At 39.8% G+C, this 14112-nt stretch overlaps 1 protein-coding gene across 1 annotated transcript in view; it reads right to left on the bottom strand.

Annotated features, from left to right (window-relative positions):
* Positions 1-14112, bottom strand: part of GABBR2 (gamma-aminobutyric acid type B receptor subunit 2) — a 656884-nt gene that overhangs the window by 322757 nt on the left and 320015 nt on the right. The window contains exons 5-7 of the mRNA XM_075826778.1: positions 9193-9258; positions 4329-4517; positions 2257-2493 (exon numbers count right to left, since the gene is read on the bottom strand). Coding sequence (XP_075682893.1) covers positions 2257-2493; positions 4329-4517; positions 9193-9258 — 492 coding nt within the window. The remainder of the gene's footprint in view (positions 1-2256; positions 2494-4328; positions 4518-9192; positions 9259-14112) is intronic.

Here is a 14112-nt window from a genome sequence, read left to right as displayed (position 1 = left end):
GCTGTATGGCCCTATATTCAAAGGGGGAGTGCTGTGTGACACTATATACAAAGGGGGAGCGCTGTGTGACACTATGTACAAAGGGGGAGGGCTGTGTAGCGCTATCCACAGTGGTATGTATGTAGCGCTCTTTATATGGGGTCTTTTTGGTGCTATTTACAAGAGGGGGAGGGCTGTATGGCACTCTCTACAGGGGGGCTGTATGGCACTATCTGTAGGGGGCTGTGTTTAACTCTTTCTACGGGGGGATGTGTGATATCTACAGGGGGCTGTGTATGGCGCTATCTATGGGGTGTGTAATATCTTCAGGGGCTGTGTGTGGCACTATGTACAAGGGGCTGTGTGTAACGCTCTCTACGGGGGGCTGTGTGTGGCGCTATCTATGGGGGTGTGTAATATCTACAGGGGCTGTGCGTGGCACTATGTACAGGGGACTGTGTGTGGCACTATGTACAGGGGGCTGTGTGTATGTGGTGTTTTACAGTGTATGGTATTATTATATTCAGGCGCGCAGTGTTTGGTGCTATTATATTTAGGGGCACAGTATCTGGCACCATGATAACTTTATTTCCATTTATAGTTGCGGAAATGTTGGAAAAGTGAGGAGTCGAAGACATCTGAGTGGCAAATTCTGCAGAAATTAGTCATGGCCGGGAGAATTCGTCATGAGCTCTGGACCAGATGGAGAAGAAAAGAGGAAAAAAAAACGACTAGAATTGAGACGTCGTCACCTGTGAGTCACTAGATTTATAGAGAATCTGTCACCGTTCCTGTTTATTATAGGAAATCCTTGTATTTCACAAAAAGTCTTTCTGCAGTCCAGGACTGATAGACAATTCCCCTTGTCAGGAGGACGTGTCCCTGCACAGCGTGATACTGTCAGTATGTAGGGACACAGCCCTGTGACAAGGGGAATCGTAACATCCATTTGTTAATGCTTGCCCAAAAAGGTAGTGTTAAAAATAGTTACGGCGCAGCAGTGCGGCGGTGCGGAAGGGGGGCCCAAGTTTGGGTAACAGCCCAGAGCCCATGGTCTACTTAATCCGCCACTGGTTGTCAGGTATTTCTACATATCTGATGAAACCAAGGTTGTAAACAAGAAAAAATGTCTCTGTCCCAGCTTTCCAAGAGAAAAATAGGACTATGAGCAATGTGTGGCCAGGCATTGTCATGCAAAAGAACTAGACTCTTAGACTGCTATTTCCACCTGCTACATGCTACAGTCAGTATTGTAACTCTCATGAATTATAGTTCATATTGTCATTATAAAAAGTTAATTTCTTATCTCTAACTTTTTCAGAACATCAATCTGCCCACACAACTGCTTCAATAACTTGAATAGGATCAGCTGATGTGAATGTAGGTCTATTAGTTCATCTATTACCCACCATCACTACATTCACAGAACAATTTCCACACTTGTAGAACTATCATAAGACTAGTAGCATATGGCTACATATTCACATTCAATTTCAGTGCTTTTTGCCCATAATTATTTTTTTTTTTTATTACAGATTGAACTTCTTATGACGTCCGCTTACACAGCATGGTTAGCTAAACTGCCTGTTTCCTGAGATTAAAGGGGTTTTCCCATCAGAGACATTTATGACATATCCACAGGATATGTGATAAATGTCAGATAAATGTGTGTCCCACCTCTGGGACCCGCAACTATCTCTAGAACGGGGCCCCTTAAACTCCGTTCTACTGCTCTGTGTTGTGGCTGAAGCGTGTGATTCCCGACCATGAATTACGTTAACAGTGTAGCTCGCTATAGAGAATGGATGCTAAAAGAGAAAAGATACAAAAGATACAAAAAAGTCCCTTAAGACAAATATCATGAGCTTACCATGTGAAAATGTCTAAGGATACAGCACACTTACTTCATTTGAGATTTTTCAAAACTGAAAAGTGTGACTGTAATACCAAACAAATGACAGTTGACAGAGGACTATGTAATATTCCATGAGACATCACCATTAGACATGCTTTAGAAGGATTAAAAAAGCCATCATGTTTTTATCGCTAATTTAGTTAATTCTCACCAATCCTAATCTTTCAAAGTTTGCAAAAAAGTCATGTTAATTTTTTTTTAATCTAGAACTTACATGATACAAAAGTAAAAAAGCAAAAAACCCTCACAGCAGTATTTCATTGTGTGCTGCATTTTACATTTTCCCTTTTTCAGAATATTTACATTTTCCAATATTCTAAAGTTTGTCGTCTGCTGTTTGGCATAGAATGTAATTTACTTACTGTTACTCCAAAAAAATTTGTTTCATTCATTGCATCGAGGAAAATTTTCCCAAGTTTGTGGTTTGTATAGTTGAAGTCCTGAATGGTTTGATGCCGATTAGTAGCATTTAGATATTCCATTGCTCTGTGTAGGGTCTTGGCTATTACCCATATTCCATCATAGGCATAACCGTGAAATTTACTGGGCTCCACATCTGACCTCTTTTCATTGTACTCTTTTTCATACTGTTGCGGGGTCTAAATAAAGACAAATAATATGAAAATTCTTGTCAATCTCACATGTACTATCTTATAATATGACTGGTATATATTCTTTTTCAAATACATGCTGTCCTCAAATGTATTATCACTGAAATCAATACGTGGGTTCCTCAAAGAAACACGTAGTATCACAGAGTGGGAACTCTTCATAAAACATAACCTGCATTCATTATTCAGATTAAAATACTCTAGGTAATTATTTTGAATACAAATACCCCTGACACAACCAGGGTTGAATCCATAAGCAATCCACAATAATCACCAGAAAATTACATCTAGATGGCGAGGTACCATACGCACCCTATGGACAAACTCCAGGGATACAAAAACTCTATCAGGTACAATAAGTGCAATTTCTAAGCACCAATTATTGCATGAAATGACCACAACACTGACAATTCATAACCGTCCCAACGTGTTTCCCCCTAGTTGGTTCATCAGGAGACAATACTGGACAATTTGTGTGTAATTGGAGACCTATAATGGTATAGATACATATATCATAAATATTAGCTTGTATCGGCACATTTGTGCCAGATTACCACTCGCGACTCCCGGGAGTAAAGATGACAATTGGCTGAGGTATAAACAGGTGGATAAAGATGATCCATTTTACAAAACATGCTGGTTTGTAGAAGCTGTAGATGGAGGCTGTCCTCAAATTACGGGCACGGACGGCCATCCGTATTTACGGGCCGTGCTTCCATTATAAAGTATAGGAGCACCGTCCGTAAAATAAAAAAAAGGACATGTCCTATTTTTTTTAAACGTTTCTACGGCATGGACACCTTCCCGTAATTATATACGAGAAGGTGTCTGTCAGCCATAGAAACTAATGGGCCTGTAATTATGGGCGATTTTTATTGTTGTGTACATGGGGCCTTACAGCTATAATGTCGCGGTTGGGGAGTCAGGTGGAGGTTGCAGACAAGTTATGAAGGACACATTTTAAGTTAATATAGGCTCTTATACCTCATGGTGGTGAGCAGGTTGTACTCACCAGTCTAATGAATGATAATAGTAACATTACCTGAGGTGGGAAGGAGGTTTAAGAACAGGAATAAGGATCTTTTGTGGGAGCCTTGGCGTCCCTAAAGTTGACTGGCTCTGCTTGAATGACCAGCCATAGTGTGCTATCTCTTGGTTGCTGTCTAGTCCCTTGTTGTATGACACACAGCTGGGTTAGCTTAAAATAACTATATGACACAATGCTTGGCATCCATAGGTGTTTGAAACCATGCCCACATGTGGTGGCGAATGGGCACACTATTTTGTCAGTATTACTGGCTAAATTGTGTGGCCATTCATCACCCACGTGGGCAGCCACCTGCTGCTGCCGTGCTGTGTTTTCCCACCCCTCAATCAAAATGAATAATGCACTTCATCTGTGTCCTACTGTGATTGTTCTGCTCATTAAATAAAGCTCTGTCCCTTTACAGCGATGTTTGTAGAATTATTTTGGATGCTATGAAATAAATCTGCGTGGAATTCTATTGGTGATGAAAGCCATGCTTTTCTCGCTACAAGATATGGATACTAGAATAATGTATAATGACTACTGCTAATAAGAACATTCGTGTTGTCCATGGCAGCCAATCAATTTTCAGCAAGTATCAAATTGCAATTGGTTACAATGTTGATTCTTCATGATTTTTTTTTTAATTTCCTTACCTAATGCAGTTTCTTTATAATTTCACTCTATTCATTCTATTTTTGTCTATTGATATCATGTGCTGTAGTGGTAATCTATTTTTATTACCTATTAAATCCATGGCATCTGAAAATAAAATTATTTTTAGTTAAAGACTCACCCGTCCTGATATAGTCTTGATATTTTTTGTGCTAAGAGGTTCAAAATCCACTCCAACATATCCTTCCATGGCAGTGAGTAGATTTTTAGTTGAACAGGTGGAGGAATTGGCCTGCTGCCACCATAGTGCTTGATACCATCCAGGGATAATCCACTGATATTTACTGCCATACATTTCCTCATTATAAGCCTACACATGATAATAAAAAAAATATATAATACATATTAAAATATTATTTTTGTATTAGTTCTGAATCCAATTTCATTTCTGTAACCATAAATGGAATGTGTCATAAGAAAATGACCTATTGCTTAAATCAAGTTTTTATGTTAAACATGTTTTTAAGATTTTTTTGGGGATTTTTTTTATTTTCTATCTTTATTAAAAAAAAATAATCCTGAAATCTTGCAATTTTTACTCTGGCCACTGACCTATGTGCGATACTCTCCGTGATGTCTTACGGTTGCCACGGCAACAGTACCACTGACACTTTAAGAGCAGCTCAGGTAAGATGGCTGCTCCATAATCATGTAAGGAAAATATAATTCATTTAGAATTAATTTTTAGGGTTGTATTTTGAAAAAAAGTGGTAAGAAAATAAGCTTTTTTTTACTTTCTAGTTCATTTTTTCTGGTAATAATATAGTATTATCTTAAAATAAATTAAATGTGTTCATCATTGTCTACAATAGATTACATGTCTATTTTAGGGCAAGCTAGCATTATGACAATAAATGGTGGGGGATCCTTTTTGGGGGGGTATATTTTATGTGTATTTTTATTTCATTTATATTTAATTTTTTAGTACCTTTTTTTCTTTGTATAATTATGGTCTCTCCCACAATTGTCAGAAAAAACTTTTGTGGACTTTATAACTTTATTCTTATTTTTTTACACGACATTTTTCCACTGTTACTGAGGCTGCACAGCAGCCCCAGTTACAGGGGAAATCAATCCTGGAATAGGAACTATTGTCACTGATAGGGCTGTACGGGGTCTAGTTAGACCCAGCAGAAGCCTCCCACTAACTGCATCCTGGCGATCATGTGACCAGTCAAATAACCACCAGGACCAGTAGGCAGAGTGGCACCGTCACTGCCTCTATTCTATAGACAGTGCTTATTAAGCGCTGTGTATGTGAAACCAGAGAAGACAGAAGCAGTAAAAACTCCTTCTATGTTCTCTCCAGGGTCCCCGGAAGCCTCTGACTGCCAGGCACCCAACATTCAGCTGCCCAATCGCTCTCACAGTCAGCCAAAGGCTGTGCTGTAGATATACTATTTTAGGGGAAGGAGAAGAAAACCTGGACCGCACATCCACTTTGCTATACTTCATCTATTGCTTTAAAAATGTATGAACATGAGGTTCTTAGTTTATATTTTGATCAAACTGATGAAGCCCACCTGCCACTTCACGATGACCTCTTTAAAGTGGGTCCCTACTCTATCAAGTGCAGTATCTCATGGCAACCAGTGTCGCTGCAACACAGCACCTGCAGAGGGAGCAACCCTCTGTGGATCCTGCTGTCCAGGTTTTCTTCTCTCCCCTTGTGAATACATATAGTCTCTCTTTTTCTGGCACCAGCACTCCACCCATTTGGCCCAGGTACTTTTAAATAGCAGGAGACTGCATAAGGGGTTCTACCTATTTGTTCTCAGTTTGGCAACGGAGACTACAAGGAAAGGTGAGCTTTTTCCATTTGTTCACTTTTTTTGTGGTGTTGTGTGGTGATCTCTGTTGCTGTAGTGCCGTGTCTGTGGGGGGACGTGGCCCAGAGTCAAGGTGGCTTAGACTGGCAGCATGGGTTCTGTTGGTCTTCTACTGTAGGTTGCTCCCCCTGCAGATGCTGTGTTGCAGAAACCAGTGCCATGCGATACTGCACTTAAAGGAGGAGTGTCGTGGAAATTTTTCTTTTTATATCAATTTGCTTTTAGTGTTTTATTAAAAAATAAAATATTATTTGTGTGTTTGTGTTTTACTTTTTTTTATTTTTTAACTTTTTCTTGTCTATGGGGGCTGCCATTTTTTTTGCCATCTCTGTATGTGTCGATTAACGACACATACAGACATGGAATACGGCACATACAGCCCCATAGTGAATGCGAACGGGGCCCGTTCCATCCACTATGCTGTACGCCGTCTGTGTGGGAACGGCGCATGCGCCGCTCCCACACAGTCCAAATTGAAGGTCTTCGGCCGAGCGACGTCCGGCGCTATTTTCTTGTGGACCAGAAGCCGCGGCCGGACAGTAAGATTACTACTTCCGGTCGTGGCTTCCGGACTTGTGCACTTGGAGCAGAGGTAGCAGACGGAGCGGATGGACCGGAGGGAGCGGCGGCGGCAGGAGCAGGTAAGTTAGGTCTGTGTATGTACGTGTTTTACTGTGTGTTTACTACTGTATGTAAACCTACTACACTGTGTGTTAGCTCAAAAAATGGCGACACACAGTGTAAGAGGTTTGACCGTTCAATCCCCTCCTTTCTCCTGGCACTAGCCAGGATAAAGGAGGGAGGATTCTGTGAGCTCACTAGAGCGAGTGTGTATTCTCAAATTTTGCAGCATAAAGCAATGTGGTTGCTTTACCACATGCCAATGCTGCGATTTTGGGAATTGCTCCATCTAGTGACCAGCACTGGGAAATGTTATAAATTAGAATCTAATTTATAATATTTCCTGACTCGTGAAAAAATTAAAAAAATTAGAACAATGTTTAATCACTTATACACTAACTGTTTAACTAAAAAAAAATTAAAAAATTTCTAGCGACACATTCCCTTTAATAGAGTAGGGACCCACTTTAGGAAGTTGTGGCGAAGTTTACTAAGAACCTCATGTTCGTACATTTTGAAATTTTGCTGAGCCGCAATAGATCAAGTATAGCAAGTAGATGTGTGGTCCAGGTTTTCTTCTCTCCCCTTGTGAATACTATTTTATGGACCTGGACCACCCACCATTTATATACAGCAGGCCATCCTGAACCAGTTAAAGGGGTATTCCCAACCTAGACATTTACGGCATATCCTCAGGATTCAGAATAGGGGTCTGCTTGGCTGTTTCCGTAACTTCCATAGAAATGAATTAAGAGAGCCGCGCTAATGTGCGACCACCTCTCTAGTCATTTCTCAACTGGATGTGGCGGTCAGTGGCCACCTCACCAGGAGTTCTTGGATTTCCTGTTCTGGAGATATGTGCCAAAAATGTCTATGATGGAAATTTACTGCATCTCCGCACAAGAATGATCATGCTATGGATTTGAAAATACATATCATGCTCTGCTTTCAGTGAAGATTTTGTCCTGCTACATGTAAATGAAGTTTTAAAAACCCTATCCACTTTTATTGTACTGGTAATTACTGCGGTTTTAAAATGCAGAATCCACATTGCAAATTCGTCAAATCTGGCTTCATCCTAAGGAGCTCTGTTCCTTGACAGTTAATGAAAGCAACTAAAGCTACTCTTCAATGTAAGCAGGAGCAAATATTATCAAATGTCATTATGTACATGCTGCTAGGGAAATGTAGTATTGCACTTCACCCCCATTTAAAGAGGACCTGTCTCTAGCTCCTACAAAGTGAGTAATTAGACTCCCGTAATTGCCGCTGTCTGTGAGTCCAGCGGTTTTTGTTCCTTACTTCTGTGTCCCCCTGTTGGTGAGATATTGCCCCCTCTTTATTTATGAAACAATATGTAAATGAACCGCTGGCTAGCCAATTGGGTTTGGCCGCCAGGGATTCTCAATGGGCGGAGCTAGCAGAGAGACTCTGACGCTGACCTATCAGATCAGCATGAGGCTGTTTCCTCCAGACACTCCTAGGCTAGCATCATCGCGTGAAAAAGATCATGTGACTCTGATTCCTTTTTCTTAGGATTGGTGCAATGTATGTCACATGATCCTTTACGGTGCTGCTGACTGGCAATGAGAGATCATGTGATACATTTTCTGCCGCCTTTTGTTTTTATTTTAGTGGATACAATTACAAACAATAGTATAACTCTATTAGGCCATCATGCTGAAGAGTTCTGTCATAGTGACAGGTTCTCTTTAAAGGGATTGTCCCATGACTAAATATAATTTTTTTCTGTTAGATGACACAAAACATAGACATTTTTCAATTGGAATAATTTAAAAAAAATTCTGTTACATGCTTGTCATTGCGCCCCCTGGTGTTCTTTTGATTCCTTTTAGAACATGACGGTAACCTGACAGAACCCATTAATGTCAATTAGGTTCCGTCTGGCGTCATTGGTTTCTGTCATGAAACGGATCCGGCGCTTCCATTTTTCCCTTTTATCCGGTTTCTCTGACAGAACAAATTAACTGAATTTGTAGCGCAAATGTGGACAGAGCCTAAGGTATTCAGTGCTGTGAGAAGAACTCCCTTCTAGTGCGCTGATTCTTATTGGCTGGCTTACACAATAGCCGGAATCCCTCGACTGCCCGTGTACAGAAAGAACCGGCTGGTGGGACTGAGCTACTGAGCATGTGTGACCACTGGCACCGGACACATTAGGTGGATGGTCTGAGAGGGAATCAAAAGAACACCAGGGGGCACCACAACAAGTATGTAACAGCAATATCTAGACACAGGAGCACTATTTTTTCTAAATTATTACAATATTTATTTTTTTATATTTTGACTCTTCTAAGAGAAATGTAATATGTAAGTTTTGGAGACGTAGTCATGTTATTCTTGCAGTGGTATTTTTTGTTTGTATGGGACTGTCCTTGTTTATATATGCAAGGGTTCCAAAATACCCTCTTGTTTCAGTAATTGTTATATGAGTAAAGCTCCTTTATAATGGGATTCTTACATTGGTATTTTCTAAATCATGTAAAGATTTAAACTATAACAATATCTACTTACACAACAGAAGACTTTTGCTGCCATATGCTCATCAAACTGGCCAATTATTATCCGTACATCATTGCCCTATAAAAAAATGCAAGAAAAAAATTACATTGTGCTTATATCCTAAGTATTAATTTACAAAAGTAAATATAAAATAATTGATAAAACAAAATAAAGTTAGTACAAAATGAAGCAACTTATTGTATTAATATTTAACCTGTCTACTGTATGATCACAAAGCTTTTAGTCCTTGATGATCACAGCAGAATTTTCCCTTTAAGAATTGGGCATCAAAAGGGGCATAGATGCACATGGCGAGACACAGTTCTACCACTTTATAAATCTGTAGTCACACCTCACATGGAAAATTTTGTATAGTTTGAGCACCAGTGTACAAGAAAGACATCGTAGGGCTTCAGCGCATTCAAAGCTGGAAAACTAAAGTGATAAATGGAATGGGTGAACTACAGTACCCAGAAAAGATGATATTGGGATTATTTTGTTTAGAAAAAAAAAACAGCTGAGGGGTGACCAAATAACTAATCTATGTACAAATAAATATATGTAAAAGTCAATACAGAGATCTCTCTCATGATCTATTTATACTGTGGACTGCAACTATAACAAGGGGGCATCCTCTAGGTCTAGAGGAAATTATTTTTCTACACCAACATAGAAGGGGATTCGGTAGAGCAGTGAGACTATGGAACTCTCTGCCAGGGCATGTTGTTATGGTGAATTCAATAAAATAGTTCAAAAGAGGCCTGGATGTGTTTCTTGAGTGTAAAAATATTATAAGTTATGGTTACTAGATTATTGGAGATAGGTTGTTTATCCAGGGATAGATTCTGATTGCAATTTTGGAGTCGGGAAGGAATTTTTTCCCTAAAATGAGGGAAATTGGCTTTTGCCTCATGTGGTTTTTTTCCCTTTTTCTGGATTAACATGACAGGATAATAGGCTAAATTGGATCGACTGATCACATCTTTTTTCATCCTTACAAACTATGATAAGACTAGTGTTACACAGCTACTAAACATACAATTTGAGTAGCATGTCACATGCTCCTTCTATTATATTCGATAGGAAAAAAATGCATGCCTCATTGCAATTATTACAGAAAATCTGCATAGGCTATAATAGGAGGCTATAATAGGAGTTGTATATACCATCTACCATTTGCCATTTATAATACTGGTGTCTAGTTATGTGACAGATGGGCTATTAGGCCCCTCCATAGGCACCCGGGCCTGGTTGTGACTGCTCCCTCTAAAACCTCTATAACTAAATCACTGTTTAGATCAGTAGAGCAATAAGTCAATAATTGGTTTAATGGATTTCACACATTCTTTGATGCTTTTAACAAGCAGTGCATCCTTTAGTGGACATTAGTCTTTACTCACAGGATACATATCCATTAAATAGTATTTTTTTTTTTTTTTTTTAGAAAGGTCTTTAAAAAATCTTTAACATTCTCTCTATAGTGCATTCATTTTGCTATGAATTATACATTTCAATGCTGAAAACAAGCACATTATGTCCTTATTTTATTGTCTTGACTAATGATGGCATTCTGATTACCATGCAAACACAAGACAGAAAAAACGAAAGAGCTTTAAAGATGAGACAAGGTTCTATCATTAAAATACATTTGGTGAGAACAGAATAAATATTTGAAAGCATTTTATAATAGAGCACCACTGTCCTCAGCTGACATTCATCTTAGCTCTTAGGAAGCTTGTTTGATGGTAAATCCTTCGAAATAAAAAAATGTAACATGTATCACGGGCACATAGTAACAATTGCACATTTGCATGTATGTGTTTATCTATCTATCATCTATCTATCTGTCTGTCTGTCTGTCTATCTATCTATCTATCTATCTGTATAAAAATATAGAGCTGGTCTCCCATGCTGCCCCACCCCATCAAACACACTCTAGAAATAAAAGCCAATAATAATAATTCACTCATTGCAACTCTTCTCTACTCCACAACGGGCCTGTAACAAAGGGCTGCGCCGTGGCGCATACAAGGTGTGGATGATGTTTGTGACACAGCATACAACATCCTAAAGCTGGACATGTGCTGTGATGTATACAACATCCTGACGATGCCCAACTTCAGGATCTTCTATGCGCCACGGCACAGACATTTACTGGAGCCTAATGTGGCAGCCTGAGGAGAATATGAGGTGGGCCCCATTCCTTTCCGGGTTGCAATCCCACCCCGCGTGACTGTGATTGTTATGCAATTGTATCTCTCTATACTTAACATTCTCTTACAATACCTTTTTTCTATCCGTTAAAATACTGACTACCATGGCATTTGCAGTTCTATTATCAATTTATAAACAAAAATGCAGCCAGTTTCCTTAACACTAATCTAAATAATTCCTAGAGCAGTAGACAAAATAAGGCCCCGTGCAGAGGCAGAGCCATGTGCAGGAGGCTACATGGTGGCAAATGGAGTTGTTGTGGTTCAGCCATGGTCATTTGCCTTATGGTGCTCAGATGGAATGAGGGCTAGGCAAAGTAAGCAGTTGACCTAGGGTGCCATTAAGGGGAGGGCTGAAATTTATGGATAAAAAAAACCCCCACAGTGTTCTGCCTTTAAATGTTTACCAATCAGTGTTTACTTGTATAAATAAAAATACTAGGGAATGGTGGGGAAAGGGCACCATTAAATGAATGATTATCCATCAGATAGAATATCATAATGATAATAATAATATTTATTTATATAGCGCGAACTTATTCCGCAGCACTTTGGAGGGAACATGTACAATTAGACATTACATAACGACAAAACTAAATAACACTTCAAACAAGAGAAGTGAGGACACCGCTTTCAATCTATGAGGAAATAGGGGGGGGACACAATGTAAAAAGTGCTTGTTTAGACAAATGGTCCAGCCATCTTTTATAAACATAGCGTAGTACATATAAATCTGCCTGAGCCGGTCAGCAGCCAGTATCTCTGTGTGACAGATGGGAAGTGCTATAGGGTGCAAAGTGTGTGGGAGATACTGTTGAATAAAGGGATCAGGTTCTGAGGATTAATTTAATGGGGGAGGGATAGGGTATAAGAAAGGAGTCAGATTAGGGAATGTGATAGGCTTGTCTAAAAGGATGTGTTCTCAGGGTACTCTTAAAACTATGGATGTTGGGAGTTAATCTGATTGTCTGGGAAAGCACATTCCGGAGGACTGGTGCAGCTCGAGAAATGTCTTGTAGACGAGAGTGGGATGTTCGGATTATGGAGGATGTTAATCTAAGATCGTTGACAGAATATAAAGTATGGTTAGGGTAGAAGACAGAGATGAAGGAGAATATGTAAGAGGTGCAGCCCTGTGGAGAGTTTTGGGGGTGAGAGTAATGAGTTTAAATTGTATTCTAAATTGAATGGGCAACCAGTGCAGTAACTGGCACAGTGTAGAGACATTGGTGTAGTGGTTTGTCAGAAAGCTGAGCCTGGCTGCTGCATTCAGGATAGATTGGAGAGGGGAGAGTTTGGTTATCATGCTGAACTTCAGGGACTGAAGGTGGTGGAATGCCCACCACACTGGGCAGTAAGAGAGCTTGTTCTCCTCTTGACTGTTCATATGCCCTATTAAGACATATGGATGTTATAGAGGGACTTTTCCCTTGGTACCTCTCAGGAATAATGAACCATTCTGTAAGAGCAGCTCATGCTCTGGTCGACCAGGCACGGTCCATACATTACATGGTCGGCCGTTAATTTGAATAACCACCATGTAATACTACATTTACACTACATTTACTATATTTAAATGAGTGGTCAGATGTGGACTCCTCTGACTATAAGATTTGGATCAACTAGGGTAATAGAAGCCAGACCCTGGCTCCCATTTATAAAGCGCTTGTCCTCATAAAAAATCCCCTTTAAGAATATGGATGTAGCAAAGAGTTTTTATTATTTGGCACAACTAATTGTGATATCCCTTTGGTATTACTGATTTCCATAGGACAGCAGATAAATCATGGTTTCTCCACATATTGAATGAACAAACATTACAAATAGAGATTCGGCCCCTTAACATCACTTTATTGCCCTACGTTTATCATGTACATCAGGAAAACTCCAGACGTAACGATAAATGTGTCTATAAAGCACCTTTTTTTGAAGGATAAAATAGCGTAGTAGAGTACACTATTCTATTCTGAGGGATCCCGCAAGTAAACATTGGATTATCAGTTACACTGCTCCTGACTGCTGTATAATCTCCTCCTCGCTGCTGCAGTTTATATGTGATAGATAAAGATGGTAGGTTATTTGTGTGCTGTGTAAAGAAGAAATGATAAAATTTAGGCTCCGCCCACTAACTCAGAGACAACTGAGAATTAGATAGAACCTGCATAGGGGAAAACTGCTAAAAAATTTCATATACAAGCCATATACAAAGTTTGTGTGGGACTTAATCACAGCACTGCGTGATCTCGCGAGATCACGCTGTGAATGACAGCACAGCTGTGCTGTGTGATTAAGTCCCACAAAAACTTAACCAAAGTGTCGGGAGTGTGAATAGACATCGCGTCCTGGCTGGAGCTGATGTCTATTCACTCTCAAGACACTTCAGTAAAGTTAATGTGGGTGTATGTGACAGCACAGCGCGAGATTACGCTGTGCAGTGAATACAAATGGACATGAATGGAGAGAAGTATATGACGCTGATTGGTCAGCGTTTGTGTATTCTTTACAGCAAGGCAAGCGTAGTCTCGCAAGAGTACGCTGTAAACTGTCATTTAAAACGAGATTACGCTTGCCTTGCTGTAAAGCTCACACAAACGTTAGCGAAGTGTCAGGATTCTGAATAGACATCACGTCCTGGCTGGAGGTGATGACTATTCATTGTCAGGACACTTGAGTAACGTTAATGTGTGTGTATGTGGCTCCACATAGGGATCTAATAAGA

Source organism: Rhinoderma darwinii, chromosome 5, assembly GCF_050947455.1.
Source record: "Rhinoderma darwinii isolate aRhiDar2 chromosome 5, aRhiDar2.hap1, whole genome shotgun sequence".
Taxonomy (NCBI): domain Eukaryota; kingdom Metazoa; phylum Chordata; class Amphibia; order Anura; family Rhinodermatidae; genus Rhinoderma; species Rhinoderma darwinii.
The sequence above is the reverse complement of the archived record's forward strand: the minus strand, read 5'-3'. Positions and strand labels throughout refer to the sequence as shown.